Source organism: Macrotis lagotis, chromosome 2 (assembly GCF_037893015.1).
Source record: "Macrotis lagotis isolate mMagLag1 chromosome 2, bilby.v1.9.chrom.fasta, whole genome shotgun sequence".
NCBI lineage: Eukaryota > Metazoa > Chordata > Mammalia > Peramelemorphia > Peramelidae > Macrotis > Macrotis lagotis.
In genome coordinates, this window is record NC_133659.1 from 324,360,435 (window position 1) to 324,387,255 (window position 26,821).

At 40.4% G+C, this 26,821-nt stretch overlaps 1 protein-coding gene across 3 annotated transcripts in view; it reads left to right on the forward strand.

Moving 5' to 3' along the window:
- Positions 1-26,821, forward strand: part of TCP11L2 (t-complex 11 like 2) — a 49,209-nt gene that overhangs the window by 1,781 nt on the left and 20,607 nt on the right. The window contains exons 1-6 of one of the 3 annotated variants that reach the window (XM_074226763.1): positions 3,299-3,402; positions 11,294-11,483; positions 18,211-18,346; positions 19,451-19,571; positions 23,753-23,973; positions 25,222-25,358. In XM_074226763.1, the coding sequence (XP_074082864.1) occupies positions 11,327-11,483; positions 18,211-18,346; positions 19,451-19,571; positions 23,753-23,973; positions 25,222-25,358 (772 nt within the window). In that variant the 5' untranslated portion in view covers positions 3,299-3,402; positions 11,294-11,326. Of the gene's footprint in view, positions 1-3,298; positions 3,403-11,293; positions 11,484-15,926; positions 16,126-18,210; positions 18,347-19,450; positions 19,572-23,752; positions 23,974-25,221; positions 25,359-26,821 lie in introns of those variants that run through there. The other 2 variants (XM_074226764.1, XM_074226762.1) reach the window with 2 other exon arrangements.

Consider the following 26,821-nt stretch of genomic DNA (forward strand, 5'->3'; position numbering starts at 1 on the left):
TTGGTAAATGCTTCAAACATTTGCTTTCTAGTCGGTCCCTGTATTATCTAAACACACATACATTTCTTCCTGCCAGAACTTACTACAGTGTCTGCCCTTAGTAGGCACTTAATTCATGTTTATTGAATTGAATTCTATAAATATGTCATTCTCTACCAGAGCCAACAGAGTGATCATTGCCTTGTGACAGGTGCAGGAGAGGTTTCTCTTCTGCTTTCATCATTCTGCCCCCTTGCTATTATCCAACCCAAGGTCTTTTCATGATCTAAGCCCAGGCAGGACCCATCCAATAGCCCTGTCTTTTCTCTATAACCCTGCCTCTGACCACTGGGCTTATGTTGGGAGGAGAGAGAAGTTGCTCTAGACCTTCTTTCCCAATTCTGCTATTTACTAGCTTTAGGACCTTGTATAAATCACTGCATCTCTCTTGGCCTCAGTTTCTTCCTCTGTAAAATGAAGTGGCGGGAGGAATGAGACTGGACGATTTCAAGAGTCCTTTTCAGTTCTAAATCCTATGTTCTTGTGAAGTGACCTGCCCCAAGGCCATTAGTGGCTGAATAACACCTATTTTCAACCTTCTGTGTTATGTATTTTGCTATCCTTTTTTCCCCAAATTGCCTGGGTACTATGTCCAGTTTCCCAGGTCCTGCAGGGCAAGACAAATAGCCAGTTTAAAACAAGTTGTTAAATACTGATAAGAGCTGGGCCATTTGCATTTTAACTGGATACTGAAAAGTGTGACTTAAAAGATTAATTATCCATGTGACCTTGGGTAAGTCACTTTCCTATGAGTTGAGCAGTACTTTCATCTGTAAAATAGGTGGGTATCTGAACTCAGCAACTTTATGCCTTCCAGCTCCACAGTCCTGATCGCAGTATTACATCATATCTGGGAATGAGAAGACCATCTGGGAAGACTCCTAAATGGAATAATTGTTTGGCTTCTCTAGTCAGCTGCTGGCTTATTTCCTGTTTCCTTCTCTAAACAGTGTTAGGGTTGGTCTTGGCTTGTTTGATGTCATCTGTAGTACAGTGGTGTCCATGTTAGCACATTTGATGCCCAGGTTGTTAGGAACAGGTCAAAATGGAACTGTAATATGCTAGAGAGTCTCCAGGGGAGGGCACCCAGGCCATGGGAACCTGATTGAACCAATTGAAGGTGTTTAACCTGGAAAAGAGAAGATCTAAAGAAGGCACAAATGTAACTTGGTTCTGTGAAGGACCATCATATGGAAGGAGGATATTAGTTCCAACTCTTTTATGTATGACCCCAATGACCAATAGGTAGAAATCTCTGTATGAAGATCCATTGAGGCTTAAAGAACAATTGTTATAATTTTTTAAAAATTATTTTATTGTTACATTTTGGTTTATATCATCTTAATTTCTGAATATATCCCTGAATCTAATAATATCCCCCCACAAAAAAGAGCTACTTTTCATAACAAAAAATAAAAAAGAAACAAGGATGTGTATGACTATATTCAGCAAAACTAACCAGTAGTTATAAAAGAAATATGACATTTTTACCATTTTCCACAAATCTCCAAATTCTGAAAAAAAGGAAATGGAAATATATTCTCATATTTCTTTTTTGGGGTCAAGCTCGGTCATTATGCTCAATCGACAATAATTTATTAATTGACTGCTTTGTGCCAGCACTTTGCTAGGAGGTAGCAACTTGGCTAGGGAGAGATACAAAGATCCCCTAGAAATAAATGATAAAAGGAAAAAAATGAAACAATCCCTATTCTCAAGGAATTTCCATTTACAAGGAAAAGCATCTTCAAATTGAGAGCTGTGTAGAAATAGAATGGGGTGCCTCAGGAATTAATGAGGTGCCCTTTACTGTAGATCTCCAAGTTCTTGGAAGCCAGAGGCTGAATAGTTTCTGTCTTCATATCCTTAGCACTTAGCACTAAGCACTTAATGCTTAATAATAAATGTTTGTTGACTGATTGATTTTAGAGAACCCAACTGACCCCTTGAAGAAATATAAGAATGTCAACTCCTCTCTTTGTGGAGTTGGAGGATGGTTGGTGTGGCACATCGGATAAAATGTCAGATCTGGTTTGATCTCTTGGTTAATTTTGCTGAATGGATTCTTTTTACTCCTTTCTTTTTAATAGTATTTTATTTTATTTTTCTCTAATTACATATTTGTGAAAATATTTGCATTCATTTTTATAAGAGTTTGAATTCTAAATTTTTCTCCTGCCTTTTCTTCACTCCATTTTTTTCTAATTCTCAAAAGAAAGAAGGAAAGAATGACTGGATAATCCGTTGTGGACTATATTCCATGAAGAAGGGAATCCCTTTTCTGCTCTGGGTTAGACTAATATTTCTCCCTTTTTAATAATCTCTTTGGGATATAGACCTAGTAGTGATATTGCAGGATCAAAGGGTGTTCCCAGTTTGATTGCCCTTTGGGCATAGGTCCGAAGCTCTCCAGAATGGTTGATCAATTCACAATGTAACAATGCATCAATGTTTCAGTGTTTCAGTGTATCAATGTATCAGTTTCCCCACATCTTCTCCAACATTTATCATTTTCCTTTTCTGTTATATTTAGGCTAAATACTTCTCAAGAGCCTTCTAGTGAGGAGATTCTGAGATACAGGCATATTAGCCCTTTGATCACCCACAGGGGGTTGACCCACCAGGAGTTAGAGCAGGACCTTTTACTTTAGCATGTCAAGAATCTAATATTGATTAATATAAGGAGACCTGGCTGCACTTTACCTTTCTTTGGTTTGAAAGACTGATTTCTTTTTTTTTATTTTTTTAAAGAATCTATGTATTTATCTATCTCTTTATTTATTCATTTATTCATTCATTCATTTATTTGCAAGGCAAGTGGGGTTAAGTGACTTGCCCAAGGCCACACAGCTAGGTCATTATTAAGTGTCTGAGACCAGATTTGAACCCAGGTACTCCGGACTCCAGGGCTGGTGCTTTATCCACTTCACTACCTAGCTGCCCCTGAAAGACTGATTTCTTTTCTTCATTCACAAGCCAGTTCTAAGCTTTTGAAATTGTCCCCGATAAATGAAATTAGGATGTGATATTCAGCAGTCTCCATGATGTATGGGGAGTTATTAATTTTCAGGATCCTACTGGTTTGGGTCACCAGGAAGGGCTCCATCAAATTTCCACATCCTTTCCTTGTCCTTTAAGATGGTGAAGGCTCCTATTGAACAGAACCAAAGGGACAGTTTTGTAATTCAGAATTGTCAGGGAGAGGAGATCCCACTGGGAAAAGTGTTCTTTGTAACAGATTTTACTTCTCTTTGACCAGTGATCTAGTGTTGTCTGTTGCTTGAGGTGATCATCTAGCTCAATAATGATCTGAGACCTGTCCTCTGACCAATAGCAGTGCTGAACCCCAGTCTCCTCTTGCAGGTAGGCCAGAAAAATCACTTTGAAAAAATCTCTTTTCTTTGTTTTCTTTAGGATTAGAGATGAGTAAATCTAGAGCCAGATGATCCTCCCAGGTCATCTAGTCTCAGTCCTACATTTTATAGTCCCTTGACTTGGTCAAGGTGACACAGATCTCACCATAGACGCAGAGCAGCAAGGACTTTGGAGGTCACTGGTGAAGCTCAGAGAGGAATAGATTCATTGTTTTAGAACTTGAAAGTGACCCTCTGAGGTCACTGAGTCTAACTTCAGTCCATAGAGGGGAAGCAGCCTGGGAGTAAATAGCAGGGCTGGGCTCTAAGCCCAGGCCTCTGACTCTCAGGTCCTTCCCATGGCTGTACATACGGAGAAGGTAATCTGTGTGTACCAGGCCTTATCTCTCAGAAAAACATGTCACTGAGTGGCTTTGCACCAATTAAACAAACTTTTCAAAAATATCAGAATTCTTTTGGGGAGGTTTCCAAAACCTTTAAGAAAACATTCATTTAGCCCCCGTTTACTCTGATGTTGATAAAGGTGCAGTGAGTTGTGACAGATGTCTAAGTGTTCAGTGGCAATATTTTGTTTTGAGTTTTACAAAAACCAAAATTTTAGAGTGTGCCTCTGTCTGTAGGGGAGCCCAGGGCTGGATCTGCTTGCAGGGGAAATATTGTTTGGTGGTATAATAGAAGGAGCATTGGAATATTTGAGGTACAGTGGGGTTCAAATCTTGACTTTGCTACTACCTGCTATATCACCTTAAGCAAGTCATTTCTCCCTAGATCTTTGGTTTCCTTTCTATAAGATAAGAGGGTTGAGCTAGATGCCTCTGAATCTTCTTCTGACTCTTAAGTTTTATGATCCTGTGAAATCACTTGACTTTTCTAGACCTAGTTTTCTCATCTGTAAAACGATGGGGTCAAACTAGTGCCTCTGAGACCCATTCTAGTTCAAGATATTTGATGCTATGAACTCTGCAACTTTTTAAGTGTATAAATTTGGGTTCTTCTTTTTGAGTCTCAGTTTCCTCACAGGTGAAGTAAAGTGATTGAATTTGGTGACATTTCTAAGTTTCCTTCTAACTTTGGGTCAGTGTAACTAGTGATAAATCTGTTCTTTAATGAGTTGTAGATAACTGAGGATTGGGGACAAGGTTGAGTAATCGGTGCAGGAAAAAATTAGATGAAGAATAAATGAATGAATCAGATTTTATTCTGAACCTGTTTTGTGTCAAGCACTATATTAGGTTGTGGCAATACAAAGAGGCGAAAGCTTAGTCCCAACCTCCAAGAAGTTTGCAAGTCTAATTAGAAAGGCTACAACAAACAGATCTATACAATGCAAGTGATATATAGGATAAGTAGGAAATAATGGAAAGAGGAGGCATTGGCATCCAGAAGGATTGGAGAAGGCTTCCAGTAAAAGATGGAATTTTAGTTACACTTAGAAGAGGCCAGTGAGGTCAGTTGTTGGAGCAAAGCAGGGAGACCGTTCCCAGGCCTGGGAGTGGGGAGGCCAGAGAGATGTCTGGAACTAGCAGATAGAGGGGTCTTATTCATGGACCAACCAGAAGGCCATGAAGTTTTAGGAAAGACCCTGTGATCCTTAGGGTATGGTACAAAACAGATAACCTCAATGGTATCTTAATTCAAATATTTAAGCAAATTGGCAGTTATGTGATAGTATTTTATAAGTAAAAATGGAATATTCAAAATAATTAGAGGTGGATTATTTAGAAGTGATTATTTTCATCCATAAGGAAAATAAACTATCTTAGACAATCTTTCAGAATGAAACTCAGTTTTCACATATGTAAAGTGATATTGTTGAACTCAGTGGTCTCTGGAGCCTCTTTGAACTCTAGGTTGGGCTGATAGTGATGGTGAGTTAATCTTGGTCTGTTCCCTGGAAAAGAATAATCCATCTTTTTCAAAGGCCAGTATTCTCCCAGTAATGCTGTCCAGCCAGGAATGATGGAACATCACCGTCTGAGAAGAATCAAAATTGTGGATGATCTATTGGACTATGCCGGGGTGGGGGGTGGGGGAGGAAGATAACATATTTTTAGAAGCAAACATTCAGATCTTAAATGAGAGGCAGAGAGGTAGTTAGAGACCTGGCTCCAGATCCAGCAAGACCTGAGTTTTAAGTCCCACTTCAGTCTACACAAGTACTGATCCACATTGGTAGAGGCTGTTTCCTCATTGGGAATTCCTTACGCTAAGGAAATCATAGGATTTGTCCACTTAAAAAAATTGAACATAAAGTGTTAAAAGGACAAAAAATATTTCTCTGACCAAGAAACTCAAATGTTGGAATCAAGTTTCCTATTCTAGAACTTGTGGTTTGTCTGAAACACAGAACCTTAGCTTGTGAAATTAATGTCACATCCTTGGAAGTATTTGTTATAGTCATTCGAAGGTGTGTTTTGATTGAAACTAGGCCAATGATGATTCAGTGGGTGATCAAAGACTTGGAGGTGAATTGATAGGTCACCCTGGTAAAAATAATAGCTGGCATTTACCTGGTATTTCGGAGTTTGCGAAATGTTTCACTTGTATCATCCCGTTTGATCTCACAATGGCCCAGTGAGGTAGGTGCTGTTGGTATTCCCATTTTACAGATGAGGAATTCTATGAATCTATAATGAGAAGAATCATTGACTTTTGACCTTCATTTGTCATGGAGCTTCTCTGGTCAGTGGGGAATAGAAAAGTCAGTGGATTTGGATTGAAAAGACCAGGGCTCAGTGTCACTCTCCTTTACTTTCTTCCTTGGGTAAATTCTCCCATCTCTTTGATTCTCACTTTTTAATTCTCTATAAAATGAGGGGTTAGACTAAATGACCCTTCGAGCTTTAGATCTGGACCCCTTCTTGAACCTCAGTGTCCTCTTCTGCAAAGTGAAGGGGCTGAATTAATTTCCTTCTGAAGTGCCTTCCAGTTTAGATCTAGGAGCCTATGAATAACTACCACTATTATATGCCTACCTCATATAGGGGTAGCTTAGTGGTGCCATAGTACACAGGCCTGGGTCTATAGTCAGGAAGACTTCTCTTCCCTAAGTTCAAATCCAGCCTCTAGCTTGTGTGACCCTGTTTACCTCAGTTTCCTCCTCTGTAAAATGAGCTGCAGAAGAAAATAACAAACTTCAGTATCTCTGCTAAGAAACCTCAAAAGGAGTCACAGAGGGTAGGACATGACTGAAAATGACTGAACAACTGAAGTTTGAAAATAGGACAGACTGATTTGAAAGGTAGAGGGTTCCCCTTCTCTGGCAGTAGATGCCATTACAGAAGGAGCTTCTTGCTTTGCTATGGATTTGATATGGCTTTTGGGAGATTTTCCAATTCTGAAATTTACTGAAAAGGACCAAAATAGTTTCTCTGATACCACCCAGGTCCTACTTCAGTTCTAGGTATCTAGTAAACACTGAGTGAATGAGGTTATGTCTCATTTGATTCGCAAATAATAATCCCAACTCATTCTCCCTCCCTTTTAATATCATAGATGCCTCACACATTAACTCAGTGACTAAACCCAGGTAATCCTACCTTTTCTAGGTTCCTCCAGTTTGGGACATAAGACTGGCTCTAGTCTTTAATCCTCCAACTTCCAAGCTCTCTTCTCTTGGAATTTCTTCCCTACTTCTGACTATGGCTCCTTCTCTTTCCCCTTCTTCCTGTTTTAACTCCTTTTCACATTATGAAGTTTCTTTTTTTATTTTATTAATGGGGTTAAGTGGCTTGCCCAAGGTCTCACAGCCAGGTAATTATCAAGTGACTGAGGTCAGGTCCAAACTCAGGTCCTCCCTCTCCAGGACCAGCGCTCTATCCACTATGTCACCCAGCTGACCCCAAAAGTTTCTTTTTTTAAAGACAAACACTGAGCAGCAGAAGACAAGCATTTCAATATACAAAGGAGAGAAAAAGAAGATTTCTGTTATGTCCAGCTTTTTATTAAAAAGTATACTAATTGACCTGTGTGTTTATATGTGTGAACAAGCATTTATTAAACTTATTCCAATCACTCTGCTAAATGCTTACAAACATCTCAGTTGTGAGAATGTCCTCTGCTAGACTAAACATATTTGTCATGAGGGGTTCTTTTTATTTTTCTGATTGTTTATTGATGGACAGCAGGAGGAAGAGTTAATAAATGCTTGAAAAAATAAACGATCTTTTAAAAGATGAAAGGGGGGAAAATAAAGTTTAACACAGCAGGGAGTTCCTGCTTCCTGGCCTGCTTGCCTGTGTCCCTTTATGACCTTATACTGCTCTCTTCTGGGTTTTTAAGATGTTCTTTTTCCTTTCTTGAACCACTGTCACTGCCCATCCCTTTCATCCTCCACAAACCAAGGAAAGATTCTTTCCCAAGTGCCCCCTCAACTCAAAGTCTTTCCCCTTCCTTTGATGGTTCCTTGCCCTTGGCCCCTGGACTTCGTGGTATATCTTTCCAAGGTCTCTTTTCATAGTTATAAAGATCCCTTCTTGGAGACTTTTCTTAAGTTTAACTTATCATTAATATTCAGGATAGGAGCTGACCCTGTGATTTTACTGGAATAGGGCCCTCCCAGATAAGGCCCCCCCCCCCCCCCCCCCCCCCGCACTACATCTGAGTTTGCCACCTTCTCTGCCACTTCTAGAAAATGACTTGCCTCAGGTCATACAACCAGACTGTATCATAGGCAGGACCTAAATCTTGACTTAGAGGTTAGATAATATAATAGTAATCTAATTCAACAAGCATTCATTAAACATCCACTATGAGTCAATACACACGGATTTATTCATTGTCTGTTTTATATCTGGCTTTGGGGTTACAGAGAAAAAAGGGGAGATACTTCTTGTTCTCAAGAAGCTTACATTCTAATGGAGCGAATGTAGTGAAAATAAGAAGTTACAGAAAAAATGCAAAGTAGCTATGGACATTAGCAATAAGTAGAGATCATCAGGAAAGACTTCATTCAGCACAAGCTGAATCTTGAAGGAATAACTGATCTTGAAATGGCAAAGCACTCCACTATCTTTTCCAAGAAAACTCCAAATTGGAGTTGGACGTGGCTGAAATGACTGATATGATAACAACATAGCTAAAATTGTTGGTCAGGGTCAGGATTCCAAATCACTGAATAGAACAAAATAATGAAGTTCATTAAGGATAAATAGCAAGCCTTGAACTTGGGTTTAAAAACTCAACAAACCAGGTACAAGATGGGGCGAGGTATGAATGGATGGTAGTTTTCTCAGGAAAAGATCTGAGGGCATTCTTGGATCAGAGTCTGAGTGGATAGTAATGACAAGGCAGCCAATTCATTCCTGGGCCTCATTATGGGAGCCGCAGTGACCAGGAGTTAGGGAGGTCATTGTCCTGCTGTGTTCTGGTCAGAGCACATTGGAGCAATGGGTTCTGTTCTGATTATAATGGTTCATGCTGATTGAGGATCCTTAGAAGGAGTTGGGATGCTTAGCCTATAAAGATGAGAAGTCTTAGGGATCTTATTGACTATGTTCAAATATTTGGAGAACTGAAGAGTTGTCATATGGAAGAAGGATTAGACTCATTCTGCCTGGCCCTAGCAGGTATGAGTTGGACTAGTAGGTAGATGATACAAGGGGTAAATTTAGGCAGGTTGTCATGAGAGCCATCCAGAGGTTGTGGAATGGACTGCCCAAGGAAGTGTTGACATTTCTGTTCTTTGGGGCATTTCAGGCAGAGGTGGGAGGAACTCTTCTCCAGGATCTTGTAGAGAGAATGGTTATTCAAATGGTGACTGGACATAGTACTCCTCAGAGATCCTTTCCAACTGAGACTTTGAGTCATCACAGCTGGGAACTCTCCGGAGTATTTCCATTTGACAGATCATATCAGAAGGTTGAAAGATAATAAGATTTAGAACCAGAAGGGAGAGGGACATGAAAGATCATCTAGTCCTGAGACTCAGAAATGTGAATTTGTTCAAGATTACATTGGAAGTGAGTAACTGAGCTGAGATTTGAACCCAGGTCTTTGGATTTCAAGTTCAGAACTCTGCCACAGCACACAGTCCTCTCTCTACTGTTTTTACAGATGAGGAAACTGAAGCTCTAGGCCAGTGCCCCTATCTATTTAGGAAGGGATAAATTTGGAACTCTAAGGTGTTCTGACTCTCTACATTCAATCTCCTTTCCACTATTCTGTGTTGAGTTTTTACCAAAATGGCAGATGAAGCCTGGAACTATAAACAGCCAACCAGAGATTGAAATCACTTCATCCTGTGTGTGTCCCTGTCTGGGGATGAATGTTAATTAAAATGATAATATTTTGTTTACTGCACAAGCTGGGTAGAACTGGGACTTACATAGCCCCAGGATAGGGGAATTTAGAAGGCTTTAACATTATGTCTTTAGTTGGTAGAAATAATTGAGCTTAGCATTTGGTTTAGTGAGAATTATGGGAATCAGAAACTACCAGATGGCTCCCTTTCTCCCTTCTCCATATTGCCCTACCCAACAGAGCTGATTTATTGACTGGCCCCACCCAGCAGTGGTCTCCAGCATGATAGATTTGTGATCTTCTGGATTGTTGACCAGTGTAAGCGGGTGTATGTTGACTCTACATCATGAGGAGACCTTTTTTTTACCTTTTTGCAAGGCAGACAGGCTTAAGTGACTTACCCAAGGCCACACAGCTAGGTAATTATTAAGCGTCTGAGGCCGGATTTGAACTCGGGTACTCCTGACTCCAGGGCCGGTACTCTATCCACTGTGCCACCTAGTTGCCCCTGGTTATTGTCTTTTTGCATAAAGGTAACCTGATGTTAGGAAGACCTGAGTATCCTCCTCAAACACTCACTAGTTTTGTGATTTTGGACAAGTCACCAAAACTCAGTTTCCTCATCTGCAAAATGGGTATAAAAATAGCCCCTACTTCCCAGAATTACTGCATGGATCAGATGAGATAAGCATATAAAATCCTTTGCATACCATTTAAATGGCAGATATTCCTTTTGTGGTTGCTCTTGTTGCAGAGAGCCCCTGGATGTTCATCTGAGTTGCTCAACTCTAAAGTAGAACTCAGTCTGTGAGTAAATTCACTGGTCACTTGTGAAATCTCCCCTAGAAATCTTGCAAAACAGAAGAACCTCATTGACTTTAATATAGGTGGTGCCATGGTAGATAGAACACTGCACCTGGAGTTAGGAAGTGACCTCAGATACTTCCTAGCTGTGTGACTCTGGGCAAGTCACTTCATCCTGTTTACCTCAGTTTCCTCATTTGTAAAATGAACTGGAGAAGGAAATGGCAAACCACTCCAGAATCTCTGCCAAGAAAACTTCAAATGAGGTCACAAAGAGTTGGACATGACTGAAAATGACTGAACAACAGGATTATGAATTTACACTGGAAGGGACTTTAGAATAGAGACCACTGAGTCTAACCTCCTCATTTGGTAAATAAGAAAACCAAGTCATAGAGAGGTTAAACCTCTTACCAAGGGTCACACAGGTAGATTTTGAACCCAGGTCTTCTGGACTCTAGGTCCAAAATTCTGTATCTCTGTGTTGGGGCAGTGGGCTCAGTGATCTTTTCTTCCAGCCTTGGTTCTCCAACCATCAAAATATGCTAGATTCATTATTCTTTTTTCAAAAAGTTTTTGAACTTATTTAGTTTCTTTCCCCCATCACATACAAAAGCAATTTTTAACATTCATTTTTAAAACTTTGAGTTCCAAATCCTCTCTCTTCCTCCTTCTCCAACCAGCTCATTCAGAAGACAATGGAAATTGGAACTACTAGGTTATCAATGTGCAGTCATGCAAAACATTTCTATATTTAGACTTATTATTCTTGCACCCTCCCTAAGCAACTCTGCTCAGCACCAAAAAACTGATTCAGAGGCTATTTGTCTGTGCAGGTGTCTCCATTAACCCTAAGACAACGAAACAAAATGCCCTTTAATGATGAAAAGCGCTCGGTGAACGATGACCCAACCAGCGATTCGGACTCTTCCCGGATGTCGGAGAGCACAGCTTCCCTCAGTGACTATGAGTGTTCCCGGCAGAGTTTCACAAGTGATTCCTCGAGCAAGTCTAGCTCTCCGGCCTGTAAGTCCCAATGGGCCTCAGATGCCCTGACCTGGATCTGATTTGGAGTGTACCCGAATCAAAGTCCACTCACTTTTCATAGGAGGAGACTGAGGTCCAGGAAGAGGAAGGTTACCTAGATAGTAAATGTAGGTCTTCAGACTGACTAACCTTCCATGCCCAAAACAGAGATGACCTTGCTTGAATTATTTCCCCCTTTCCCAATATTATTTGTACCAAGGAGAGTAGTCATATCGATGCAGGGGATACAAAATAGTCAAAAGACCTTCTCTGCTCTCAAGGAGCTTATAATCTAATGAAGGAGACAATATGCAAATAAGTATATACAAAATAAATTATTTGCAGAATAAACTGGAAATAATTAAGAGGGGGGGGAAAATTTCCAGGTTTTGGAAATCTATTTGAGTCCAACTCAAGTCCTTCCCAGGGAGCACCTTTCCTGGTTGCCAAACTCACAGTAATGGGGAAACTGACTTCTTGCAACTAGTCTTGGGTCCTGCTCTGGGGACAAATTCATATTTGCACATCTTCCCCTCTTCTGGTGAGATTTTTTGAGTGTCTTTGAGTTGAATTGCCCATAGCAATGGTCCAGCCAGGAAGTGAAGTAATCAGAGGGGTTGTCTTGGTAGTTTCAAAAATGGTTTCACATGTGACCTCACATATAAGGCACCAGAAAATGAAATTGGAACTACTAGCAGCAATAGCAGCAGTAAATTTTTTTTTTGTTCCAGATTTCATCATCTGATCCTCAATTTATATCCTGAGAGACTTGCTTAGGGCCTTGAAAGATGAAGCAACTAAACTGGGATCACACAACTAGTAATGGAACCTGATCCCAGATCTTTTTGGCTCTGAAGCTGACTCTCCACTACTATATATGTGCTCCATCTTGGCAGTCATGGTCATAATAAAGATAGCATTAATAACTGACGTGTGTGTGTGTGTGTGTGTGTGTGTGTGTGTGTGTGTAGAGAGAGAGGGAAGCAAAGACCTTTAATTATATTATCTCATTTGATCATTGGCTTAAAGAAATACGTCAAAGAAAAGTAACAGCTAACAAGCAGTTAATCATTTTTTTCTATGTGATTTGTTTTTATTTTTATTTATTATTATTTCTTTTTATTGTTCATTGTTTTACATGTTGAGGTCCAAATTCTTTCCCTCCAGCCCTACCTCTCCCCATTGAGAAGACCCAGCTATGTGATACATCATTTGGAAAGCAAGGAAATCATATAAAATATATTTCCATATTAGCCATCCAGCAAGCATTTATTAATGATTATATGCTAAGCATCATGCTGAGTTAGTGGGATCAGAAAGAAAGGCAAAAATATGCTTCCTGCCCTCAGGGAGCTTTCAATTTAATGGGGGAGAAAACATGGAAATGAGTCCTATATATATGCATATAAACAGTGGAAATGATTGTCTTTCATTCTCAAAGGTGACCAAAATGACATCACTATGTTGGAGTCAAATTAAAGTGTGTCCAACTGTGACTGACCAGACCAAAATGAGCTTGAAAGACTACCACAGGTCAGGCACAAATGTCTCAGAGAAAGGGCACCTTTTGTTCATTTTTATATGCTGAAAGGTCCTGAGGTTCCTAGATCATTGACTTGTAACTCAAAGGGGTCTCCCAGGTCCTCTCTAGTCCTTATTTCACAGATCTGAAAACTATGGCCCAGAGTGGATCAAGAATCAAGATATCATAAAATAAATGCCCTGAGATTCCAAAGCAAATTCTGAAAGAAGATTGGGACTTAGAATCATAGACTTAAGGACCATAGAAGTGAATAAGATCAATTCCTACATTTTACAGGAAATAGAAGCCTACATGTCCATAGCATGTAGAGCTGGAAGGTACCTTAGACATCATTTAGTCTAATCCACTCATATGAAAGATGAGGAAACTGAGACCTCTGGATGGGAAGTAACTTGCCTTGGGTCAGAGTTAAGTACCCAAAGCAGGATTGGAAACCAGGACCTCTGACTCTGTCCCTCTGGAAAGTGCTTTGTTAGCCTTAAGAAAGTTCTGTCCCTTTAGGGGCTATGATTTCTGTCTAGTAGGCCTTCTCCTTACCATGCAGATCACAGCTACTGCAGACCTTCAGAAATAGTTTCATGAGTTTCTGTAGCCAAAAAAGTCATTCTCTGATCTTTGCTCCTCTGATGAGAAGGCTCTAGACTGAGCCTGCAGCTACTGTAAAGAAGCAGACCACCCAATTCTGCATACCCTCCCTTGTGAAATCTGACCTTTGGAGGTTAACCTCATATGGTTGGTCTATTTGGTATCTGGGGGAGATCACTTTAAGCTCTTTTTATCATAGACTTAAAAAACTACCAACAAAACTGTTGAATAAATATAAATGAAATAAAAATTCTAGATTTAAACACTCAAAAAAGAGAACATTTCTATAAACAAATCACAACAAAAAAGATTCTGTGAATCCTCATTTCATGCCATTTGCTGCCAAATAAATTTTCAAAATAAGGAATAATACTTTACATAAAATCCTTAACATAAAAAAATTAACTCTAAACAAAGTGTGGTGGTGTCAGCACATGCCTTTTTCTTCTGGTGCCACACACTTCTCTCTGCATCAGTTCATAGAGATCTTCCCAGTTTTCTGTCCACTTTGTCATTTCTTAGGGAGCAATAATATATTATTGGTATAATATATTGTTATTCATATAGCTCATATAGGATATGGAAAATATTTAAATGAAGCCATACCACTTGAGAGCAGCAAGACCAGAACCATATAGATGGGAACTAAATTGGAAAATTCATACTCCATATTCCAAAATTCATTTATCACATGGTATTTAAGTATAATTTGATATAAGTAGAAATAAAATTTGATATAGTATGTTGCCTATTATATAACATAATTTGTTTGAGGTGTCTGCCCTCTATAGAAATTCAGTAACCACTTACAAACATGATCCCATTACCAATTGGCATGGAAGCTTTGGACTGTTCCATTGCCTCTCCTTAGGCAACTTGGCAGCCCCCCTCAATCCCAGCAATCACCAAATTGGTTCTAAGTTAAGTTTAAATCAACTTAACCCATTGTAGTCCAGTAATCCACCTCAGTTCATAAGATCTACCCCTGTAATGGGTACCCCCACACTAGGCAATACATTTTCTGAAGTTATATATTTAGAATCAAATACTAAAAACAGAACCAGTTCTCTAACTGCATTGCAAAAATATTTGTGCCACCCTCCATTCTCCCCACCAATGACCTCCAGTGCCTAACTTCCCTTGCAGCTCCACTAACACTGAATTATCCTATAATTTGCGAATTTAAAAAGTGAAGTTTTTGTAGTTTTACTAATATTAGACTTTTGTCTTTATGGCAGAGTAATTTCTCAGCATACCTCCTCCCCTTGAATCATCCTTTTAATAGGAAAAAAGAAAGCAATTACATCTCAAAACATGCTGCATTCTGACCAATAGCTACCCCTACCACTTCCCTCTAAAAAGAGACCAATGGGGAATAGACTTCATTATGTCCCAGACCCAAGTACATCATCATTTCATCAGAGTGGGGCCCAAGTATGTCTTTTTTTTTCTCAAGGCAATGGGGTTTAGTGACTTACCCAGTGTCACACAACTAGGTAATTATTAAGTGTCTGAGACCGGATTTGAACTCAGGTCCTCCTGACTCCAGGGCCAGTGCTTTATCCACTGTGCCACCTAGCTCCCCCCCCCAAGTATAAGTCTCTTAAAGCAGTTATCACAATGTCCAGCACATAGTGGGTCCTAGATGAATGATCAGTTAGTAAATGAGTAGGTTTATGAAAAACTTACCATGTGACAAACCTGGGGATAAAATATAAGTAGAAAATAAGACAGTCTGTGCTCTCATAAGCAAAGGGAGCTGAACAGGTGGAAGCACTAGAACTGAATGAGAAGGGAGCAGTGGTACCCTAGGGGGAGCATGATAGAGAAGTCCAAAGGCTATGTATGTAGATGGTGGAAAGTGGGGAATAGGCTCTGCTGAACCCTGGAGCCCATGATCTTGCCCTCCAGTCACAGACTGAATAGAAGGGAGGACCAACTCCACTGGGTCTTGCAAGATAATGAGATTTCTCAGTGATGAGTTTTCTGAGGAAGGAAAACAATGGAGAGGTCCAGAGAAGTCCAAAATCAGTAGAGGCCACCGGAATTGAAGACTGTCAATCAGCTCCCATTGTCCCATGATTGATAGTAGTAATAATGTATTTTATTAGTAATAATTGGCATGACTAATAATTAGTATCAATAATAAATATCTCAAGTAATTATAATCTCGATATAATTTATATTGTTAGAAATAATAAATATAATGATAATTATAAGTAGCTATTGCTTATTTGTAACAATTTATATTAGTAATATTAATATTATATGTGTTATTATTAGTAATAACTTATATTGTTTGTAATTGCTAAAAGGCTAGGTGGCACAATGCATAAGAGCACTGGTCTTGGAGTCAGGAGGAGATGGGAGTTTGAATGTGGCCTTAGATACTTCCTAGCTGTGTGACCTTGAGCAAGTCACTTCACCCTGATTGTCTCATATCCAGGGTCATCTCCAATTGTCTTGATTCATAACTGGCCACTGGACCCAGATGGCTCTGGAGAAGAAAGTGAGGTTGGTGACTTAGCATAGTCCCCCCACCCCCACTCAAATCCAATTCATGTGCTGGTCATGATATTGCCTCCCTGATGCCGTGGTCTTCTTCGAGACTGATGGACATTATTTACTTATTGAAAGCAACTTAAATTATTAGTAATTATTAGCAGTATATGATAAGTATAAGTAATATATGACAGTGATATCAGTAATAATGTGTATTATTAATGATTAGACATAATTAGAATAATTAAAATATTAGAAATACATGTTATTGATTATATTATTGATGATACTTTATATTATTACTACCATTGTGTAAATGATTCTCCTGCTTCTGTTTTTATTTTGCTTCATATCAGCTATGAGTCCTTCCGGGTTTTCCTCCTCTTCCTCATTTATTATGACTCAGTGACATGCCATTACCTTCAGAACCTGAAGCATATATATGTATATGGACACCTACTTTATTACCACCTTTTTTAGTCCATTTAAAGTAATTAGAAAATCTAAATGAGTAAAAAAATATTTAGTTTTATCACTTCCAAGTTCAGTGAGAGGGAAGATCTAATCCACAACCCATACACTATTTTACACCTAATAACTACTTAATAGGGGCAGCTAAGATAGAGGACTGGGCCTGGAATCAGTAAGATCCAAATCTTGCCTCTGATACTTCATAGTTGTGTGACTCGTGGCACGTCATTTAGCCCTGTTTCCCTCAGTTTCCTCGTCTGTAAAATGAACCCAAGAGGGAAATGGCAAATCATTTTAGTTTCTTTGCCAAGAACATCCCAAATGGGGGCATGAAGAGTCAGACATGACTGAAACAACTGAACCACCCCAACAAAATGCTTATTAAATGTTTTTTCTTTTTCATTCATTCATTCATTCATTCGTTTGTTCGTTCATGACAGGCCTTATAATTAAGAAGACTCGGGCAAATCCTCCCTGTGATACTTAGTAGCCAATGTAGTTCCTCCCAAGTTGGTTACTTTGTAACTACTTATGTGGATACTTTGTATTCATTTTCTGTAGACATGTTTTGTTTTGTTTTGGTTTTTGCCTCCATAAGGAGGACTGTTTCCTTTTTGTCACTGTGGCTCGGGGCCCCTTCTAGCATTTTCATAAATTCTCATGGATTGATGCCTTGACTCAACCTCTGAACTGCCTTGGTACAGGGAATTTCCATACTAGAAGTTGTTCCCTACACTGATCCAAACACAAATTTGGGCTAAAATTAGAGAGAGCAATCCTTGGGCTAAGTCCTGGAAATAAAAAGTATGAGCCCCCCCCCCCCCCCAAAGAAAATCCCTGCCCTCAAGGAACTTACATTCAAATAAAAGACCTAGAAATACAGACAGAGTCTTCTATGAAGTTCAGGGTGTGGGCAACCAGGGACAGAGCTGGAGACTTGGAGTCAGGAAGATCTGAGTTCAAATCTAGCCTCAGACATTTAGTAACTGTGACCCTGGGCAAGTCACTTAACCTCCATTTACCTCAGTTTCCTCAACTCGAAAATGGTGCTTATAATGACATCTACCTCTTAAGCTTGTTGTGATTGAATATTTGTGAGGCACTTTGTACATATTAAGTGCCTAATAAATGTTTATCATTATTGTTTTTGTTTATTATTATTATTATTATTATTATTTTGTCAGGCAATGGGGTTAAGTGGCTTGCCCAAAGCCGCACAGCTAAGTAATTATTAAGTGTCTGAAGCTGGATTTGAACTCAGGTCCTCCTTACTCAAGGGCTGGCGCTCTATCCAATGTGCCACCTAGCCATCCCTATCATTATTATTATTATTATTATTATTAATTTTAGTTTTTTGCAAGGCAAATGGGGTAAGTGGCTTGCCCAAGGTCACACAGCTAGGGAATTATAAGTGTCTGAGCTCGGATTCGAACTCAGGTCCTCCTGACTCCAAGGCCAGTGCTCTATCCACTGCGCCACCTAGCTGCCCTTATTATTATTATTTCTAAAGAAGAGTTTGATCAGAATAGAAATGGCATCAGAATGTGTGAGTGGGAAGTGTCAGGGTTAGTTCACTGCTCTTCAGAAGGATGACCCTGAGTCACCCTGGACTTTTTTCCCTTTTAGCAACAAGCCCACCCAGAGTGGTGACGTTTGATGAAGTAATGACTGCCGCGAGGAATATCTCCAACATGACGCTTGCTCATGAGATAGCTGTCAATGAGAACTTTCATGTCAAGCAGGGAGCCCTGCCCGAGAATAGGTGAGTGCTGTATTCATTTCCATGGTCATCATCCAGAATCCTCTCTCACTCAAAGGACTGTGTTCCAATGGGGGTCGAGCTGCCCACTTACTTAGGCCAATGGCCAAATATTTTGGTCTGGGTGATATGGGCTGCAGAAGTTGGGCACTGCTTTCCATTCTGGGTGCCAGAGTTTAGGAATAGCATCAACAGGCAGTGGGATCTATAGATCCTGCCATATACCCTTATTATCATTAATTTGTGACCTCTGGGGATTTCCCTTTTCTGCTTCAGTTTCTTCCTTTGTGAAATGAAAAGGGTGATCCCCTTGGCCCCCTGGTTCCCCTCAAACCCCAAGAAAAATAACCCTGGCAGTCAGTTCTACTTCACTTTGATGTCTGCAAAGTGCTGTGTATGTGTTATCTCACTTGAACCCTTTCAGTGGCCTTATGAGGCTGCCTCTACACATTTTTGTGATGCCCATTTTACAGGTAGGTAAACTGTGGCTTGGAAAGGATCCTAACTTTAAATCTGGTAACGGACCTAGAAACCATCTAGACGAACCCTACATTGTACCAATAAGGAGGCTGAACATGGGAAGCTAAGTGACTTCCCCAAGGAATGCGTGTCACTCTGGAGCACTACCCAGGTCTTTGTGGCTTCCCAAAGCCCCAAGAACCACACTGCCTCCGTGACAAGGAATAGTCATCTAAAATATCTACATTTAGGCACGACATCTTCAGATACAGAGGTGGTTACTAGAAAAATTGTCTGGAGAGATTAACTTTTATCTCTCCAGGCACGGAGGATAATGTTTTGTCTTTCCCTTATTAAGATTATAAGCCTTGCCATGGGAGTCAGAACTTGATGGACATTCTGTCTGCTAGCCTCTAGACTCTAGCCTTAGAATCTCCTCCAGGAAATGCCTCCTCCCAGCTGTGAGGTTACCCATTTCTGAGAGCAGCTGCCTCCTCCAGGGGCTTTGCCTAGGGACCAGGCTAGCGCCTCTGAGCCAAGCTAGGCAAGCAGATGGGTGTTCCCAGAGACCAAAGTCCCCTTTGTCTCTGACCTCTGGGCAAGGCCAGTGTAGCCAATTCTCACACGGTCAACGCTTCTCCCTCGCAGCCTGGCAGGTCGAGTGAAACATATCGTTCACCAGGCTTTCTGGGACCATCTGGAGGCTGAACTCAATGAAGATCCTCCTGAGTATGAACATGCCATCAAACTTTTTGAAGAAATAAGAGAGGCAAGTTGAGAATGCTCTTGGCTCTCCCATACCATGCCCAGCTCTTTCCCTTTCTCTTTTCTCCCTCCCTCCCTTTATCTCCTGTCCCTCTCTTCCCTCCATTTTTCTCTTCTCTCTTGCCCTTTGTTCTTCTCTTCATTTTCCCTCCCTTTCTTTAGCTCTTCTCTTCCTCTCCTCTTCCTTTCTTTTTTTTCTTCCCTTCCTCTCTCCTCTTTAATCTCTTCCTCCTCTGTATTTCTTTCTCTCCCTCTTCTTTCTCTTTCCCTTCCTCCTTCCCTTCTTTTTTCTTTCTCCCTCTTTCTCCTCTCTGTTTTCCTTCTTTACTCTTTTTTCTTTTTCTTTTTGGTTTTTACAAGGCAGTGTGGTTGAGTGATTTGCTCGAGATCACAGAGCTAAGTAATAATATTAAATGTCTGAGGCTGGATTTGAACTCGGGTCCTCCTGACTCCAGGGACAGTGCTCTATTCACTGCACCACCTAGCTGCCCTCCTCCTTTACTTTTTTTCTCTCCCTTCCTTCCTCTCTTCCTCCTTCCCTCTTTCTTTTCCTCCTTTCCTCTCTTGATTTTTCTCCTCCCTTCCATTCTCTCCTTCTCTCTCTCTCCCTCTCCCCTTTCTTCTTTCTATTTCTCTCCTTTATCTGACTTTCTTTCTGACTTCCCCCTTCTTTTCCCTCCTCTCCCTTTTTCCTTCCTTTCCTTTCTCCCTTTCTGTCTCTCCTGTATTCTCTCCTTTCCCCTCTCTTTCTCTCTCTTTTGTTTCTTCCCTTCTCTCTCTGCTCTCTCCTTCCCTTCTCTTTCCTTTTCCTTCTCTCTCTCTCTCCCCCCCCCCATTCTCTTTAAAAACACTGCCTGCTTTCATTTTTTGAAATTAACCAATTGGATTAAGATTCAGAAGACGTTGGGCCAGCTAGGTGGCACAGTAGATAAAGCACTGGCCCTGGAGTCAGGAGGACCTGAGTTCAAATCTGAACTCAGACACTTAATAATTACCTAGCTGTGTGGTCTTGGGCAAGCCACTTAACCCCATTTGCCTTGCAAAAACCTTAAAAAAAAAAGGTTTGGAGGATGTCGATTTGAACTCCATCTCTGGCATTTATTGCCTGTGTCACCTTGGGCAAGTCTCTTCCCCTCCTTGGACCTAGGTTTCCCTATCTGTAAAATGGAAAATGCAGAACTGACAGCTTCTAAGACCCCTTCCAGCTCTTCGACTATCATCCTATGGCTACAACCACCCATCAAAGATTTTGTTTTTGTTCCCCATCGCAAAACCAGAGAGGGAGTGTTTCTATTTTTCATTTCTTCTCCCTTCCACACCACTTCTCTTCTCTCTTCTATCTCTACATAGAAGCACCAGAAGTCTGACTTCTATATAGTGCTTTAAGACTGGAAGTCAAGGGGCGGCTAGGTGGCGTAGTGGATAAAGCACCGGCCTTGGAGTCAGGAGTACCTGGGTTCAAATCTGGTCTCAGACACTTAATAATGACCTAGCTGTGTGGCCTTGGGCAAGCCACTTAACCCCATTTGCCTGGAAGTCTGGGGGCAGTTAGGTGGTACAGTGGATAGACCACCAGCCCTAGAGTTGGGGGTCCTGATACTTAATTACTTACTACTGTGTGACCTTGGGCAAGGCAATCCTATTGCCTTGCAAAAATTCCCCCCCCCCCAAAGACTGTAAAACCTCTAGAGAGCCAGAGTTATATCAAAGACTCATCAAATCCACATGGCACCTTGCAATATCATCCATTCATCCATCCTTTCAGTCAGCACATATATAATAAGCCACTACTATGTGTCTGTCAGTCTCTATACTAGCTGCAAGGGATGGAAATCAAAACAAAAAGTGTCTGGCTATAAGGAGCTTACATTTTATTGGAGGAGAAAAAAATACCCCCCCCCAAAGCAGATTCAAATTAGATACACAAAGGGACAGAGATCATTTTGATCTTTATTTAGCATCTGTACCTTCTGACTTTTTATTGCATTGCTTTTTTTTTTTTTGAGCTTGGCTCTCAGAAACAAATACCTCCACTCATGGATAGCTCCTTACAGTTTTTGAGGGACTCTGGGAAATTCAAGGACTTAGAAGATGGTCCTGTAGGCAGGCCCAAGCACCAGAGAGGGGAAGGGCCTATCAGAAGTCTTCTAATATAACTGCCCTGACCTCAATGAGCTTGCATTCTACTGGGGAGAAACTCTCCTGGGTTAGTGTCTCAGTCTCCAAGCAAACACAGCATGGAGCTGAGCCTTTTTGACTCCATGAGCAGCCCTCTCTCATCTGGATTGAGCTGTCTGCTCTATGTTCTGTAGCTGGACCAACAAGGAAGCATTTATTTAGTGTTCAATTTGTGCCACACATGTGCTGAGAGTTGGAGATATAAAATAAAGGCAAAGCCAAAAACCAGTTCTTGCCCTCAAGGGGCTTACATTGTAGTGTGGGGGGGAGACACATAAATGGACACATACAAGATCCATGGGGTTGGGTGTCAGTAAAATGGCTCATTAGGTCTCAAAAGAAAGAAAATCGGATAAGAAGGAATAGGCAGTGCCACCTGCAGAATCTGTTTCTCCTTTGTGGATCTCAGAAATGTGATAAAATCTGACATTTTCCACCATCACTTTAGAATTGAAAGGGGCCATCTGATTCAGCCACTCTATTTTACAGATTGAGGAGCCTGAGACTTAAGGTGGTGTAGTTGACTTGGCCTGATCACATAGCTGGCAAATGTCTAGGTTGTTGGGAGAGGTATTATAGTGTGGTGGATAAAGAGCTGATCAATGGAACAGGAACACCAGGATTTAGTTTGCCTTGGACATATACGGACTGTGTCACCTTGGATGAGTTACTTCCTTCCTATAAACTTCAGTTTCCTTCTCTGGAAAAAGGAAATAGTAATTATTCTTACCTCCCAGAGGGTTTGTCAAGATACAGTGAGATGACAGAAATAAAGTGTTTTCAGTCAGTGAAGTTTTATAGAAATTTCAGTTATTGTGATCCCTATTTTGCCTGTGAAATGACTTTCCTAAAAACATATAAGTTGGAAATGCCAGTGCCAAGGCCTTGACTATATCTTGGTTCCCCAAGGTCTGTAAAGTAACCACTGAACAACACAACCTTAGAAAATAAATTTGGTGGAAGAGCACAGACCTGGTCTATCTGGTGTTCTCAGGAAGCCATGCCCTACAACCTGCCCTGCCGCTTCTGCCAGCTTATCTGCAAAGGTTTTGAAATGGTGCCAGGAACTCTGGGCCATCTGAGCCCTGCTGTTTTTAGGCTTGCTATATTGGGAGTTTGCAGCAGGGAAGATGATTTAATTCAAAGGGGGGGAGGGAAGAAGAAGAAGAAGAAAAAGGAGAGGGAGACAAACAGGGAAGAGGGAGGGGAAGGAAAGGGATAGGGAGCAGCGAGAAAGAAAGAGGGATAGTAAAAAGATCAGGGAGGCTAGGGAGAGGAAGAATGGAGGAAGGGAGAGGGAGAGGAAGGAGAAGAAAGGAGAGAGACAGGAGTGCATTGTTTTGGATTTGATGCCCCAGGTCTCATAGCTTGTTCCATCAAGGTTGCTTCTACTTGGTGTGAACTGGCTCCAAGTATATATGTGTATACTCTTCTTTGACAACTTGAAAATAACAAAAACAAAATTTTAAATTAAACACTAGCTGAAGGTGTGTAATATCCATTGTAATACCAGAGGCAGGGTTATGGGATGGGACCCTCCCTCAGAGTTTGGATTGCATATATGCTCCTTGAAAGGAGAAATTGCTTCCTTCTTCCCCCAGCTAGAACAGTGCTGAGCCCATAGTGTGTGTTTAAGAAATGTTTGTGACTGATAGCCAACTGCCTCTTTTTATTGTTAAATTTTAATTTTTTTGTTATTCTCAATTTGATAAATACTAGCAAATTGAGTATTTAGGCAAAGAACTGTCATAATTATGAAAGAACTAAAAAGAAGAGAATACATGAAACCACACATTTCCATTATATACTGATTTTTTAAAATAAGTATATAATACTTTCAACATGTTCGTTCCAAGGCTCTCCCATTTGTCTCTCTTTGAACTTCCTTCTATCCTATGTACTTTTCTTTCCAAAGCATCATTTTCATTTTGTTGTTTAATTTTGGATGGAATAATCCTCAACCAGCTTTTAAATTCTCTTACCTGTCTTTCTCCTCCCTGGCCCCAGACTCTTCTCTCTTTTCTGACTCCTGGTGGGAATCGACTTCGGACTCAGATCAGTGAAGTTCTGGATAGTGACCTTATCCGGCAACAGGCCGAACACAACGCTGTGGACATTCAGGGACTGGCCAGCTATGTCATCACTACCATGGGCAAGTTGTGTGCTCCCGTCCGGGATGATGACATCAAGGAACTCAAAGCCACTGGCAATATTGTGGAGCTCTTGAGGTTGGTGTTGGTGGCATTTTATTCTGTCATCTAGCAAACAACTGACTGATCATGAGCCAGGTTCCTTCCTTCCTTCCTCCCTCTCTTCTTTCTTGCCTTCCCTCCCTCTTTCCTTCCTTTCTTCCTTCCCCCCTCCCTCCCACTCTTCTTTTCTTTCTTTCCTTCCTTCCTTCCTTCCCTCCCTCCCTCCCTCCTTCCTTCCTTCCTTCCTTCCCTCCTTTTTTCCTTCTTCCCTTCCTCCCTTCCTTCCTGCTTCCCTCTCTTCTTCCCTCCCTCCCTCCATTCATTCGTTCCTTCCTTCCTTCAAATTTCTACTGGAAAAATATCAATTCTTTAAAGAAATTTTTCTTGATCATTAAAAAAAAAGAAAACAAACAAAAAATCCCAGAAAATACTGATATAGTTATATACTTAGTTAATTTTTATATTTTTATTATATTTAAAATGTAAAAATTAAGTATATAATTCTATTTAATACTGAATTATAAAATACTTAAACTGATATTTCATATGTTTAATTTCTATATTTTACACTTAAAGATAAATACTTAATATTCTCAGTTTTTAAATTGACACTTAAGTTTAAAATGCTTTTATTTTATACTTAATATACTCAGTATCTATATTATAAATCTAAAATACTTTAAAATGCCTAATACTTAACTTCATATACTATATAATATAGAAATACTTTATGCTTAAGTAGAAAATACTTCAAATACTATTTAATAATGAAGTATTATTAGTAAAAATGAATCTTAAATAAGAAATAAAGTATTTAATAATACTCTAAAATGACACTTAGCCTGTTGTAATATATTGCCATAGAATTCTTTGAAGAATTGCCTCATTTTACTGCTCATTAAATTTTGAGGAATTTTTATGTTAGTTTCCTTTCCAAATGTATTCCTCCCTTCCTCCCTCCAACCTAAAGAACCATCCAAATAACACAAATTTTAAAAAAAGGGAAAAAATACGTAGCTCAGGAAGCCAAAGCATCCACCATGTTTGACAGTGTTCCATATCCATAGTCCGTTTTGATTATTTTACTGCTTCCTCCTCCCTCTCCTTTTTCCCTGCCCCGTATAAATTTTCCTGGATCTCCTTCCTTCTCTCTGCCCTGATATATGTGTCACCCCACATCTCCATCAGCTATTTTTGAAACCCAACTTCTGGACCTGGGACTTTGATTTTTGCTTTCCCTGTTATTCCTCCCTCTCTAACGTATTCTCATTCTGATTTTTAAAGACAAATATTCCGTGTGCTGGACCTCATGAAGATCGACATGGTCAATTTCACCATCAAGAGCCTTCGGCCCCATCTTCAGCGCCAGTTGGTAGATTATGAAAGGACGAAATTCCAGGAAATCCTAGAAGAAACCCCCAGTGAGTACGTCAGGGCTTTGCCTCTTGAATCAGAGGAATTAGCCATCTTCATTTTATTGCCTTGTGTGCTTGCTCCTGAAGGATTTTGTTCTCTCTGATTCCACTTTTGTGTCTCCATCTTGTCTGTATCTTTCAGTGTTTCTGTATCTCTCTCTTGCCATCTATCTTTTGTCTCTTCTCTGTCTCTATTTGACTCTGACTAGAGCTTTCTCTGTGACCTTCCATCTCTATGTATGTATATCTACCTCTGTATGCATCTCTCGCTCTCTGTGTCTCTTTTTTTACTGTCTCTGTGGCATTCTCTGTTTGTCTTTGTGTGTCTCTCTATCCCCTTGTGTTGGTCTCTCTCTCTGTGACTGTGAAAAGCTTTGGCTCTGTGACTAACTCTGTGACTTTGTTTTTCTCTATATATTCATCCCTGCCTCTGCATATGTCTCTCTCTCTTTCTATGTCTGTATGGGTCTCCCTATTTTTGTAGTATGTCTATTTGTCTCCATGACACCCCCCTTTCTATTAGTTTCCGTGTATCTTTCTGTCTCTTATGTCTCTCTTTCTCTCTCTGTACCTGTGTGAGTCTCACTGTGTCTCTTTATCTACCACTTTTTGTCTCTGTCTCTGTCTCTGTCTCTTTGGGGCAAATATTTTTCTATCTCAAGAATCTGGCTCATTCTTTTGATAACCTTTTGCTTCATTCACCAAGACCTGGCCAAACATGTTTGTGTTCAAAGTTCAACCATCAGCCCTAGGTAGTGTGTCAGGGAGAGTTCTCTATTGAGAGGGGGAAGACCTATGTTATGTGACCTTGGATCAGTCATTAGAAACGTCATCTTGCTCCTTGGTCAAATGGATATGATGAGCATAACCCACTTCCCAAGTCTGCTATGAGGATCAGAGGAGACCACAGGATGCCAGGCTAACACTGGAAGGGGCCAACCTTGTTTGCAGGCACCCTGGTAAGCTTGGGAGTCAGAAGGACAGTAAGACCCAGCCTTTGAGAAACTTTCTATCAGGGGGCCTAATATGTAGAAACAGATAAGCCTATATGGTATTATTTTAGGAGGAAGAGTGCATTAACTTAGGGCCTTTTCTTCTGTTTTTGCCTTTTTGGAAAATATCCCTGGTACAGTTATTGCTGGATCATTATCTACAAGTTTAGTGACTTTTCCTGTAAAAGTAAAAGATAGCCTGGTGCAATGGAAAGAACATCATATTTGGGATCAAATCTTTGGAATTGCCAGTACACCAACAAGCTACAATGTAATATGGTTGACAGGACTGAAAGACCCCTTCCCCATAAAAAGCAGAGGATTCAAGAACTGAAACCCTCTCCCTTCCCTGTCATCTCCCCACCTCTTCCAGAATACTTGGTTCAGTTTTGTTGACCACCTTTTAAGAAAGGACTGGAGGAACAGGAGCTGAGCCTGCGGCCTCTGATCAGGATGAAGAATGGTAGGGAATCATGT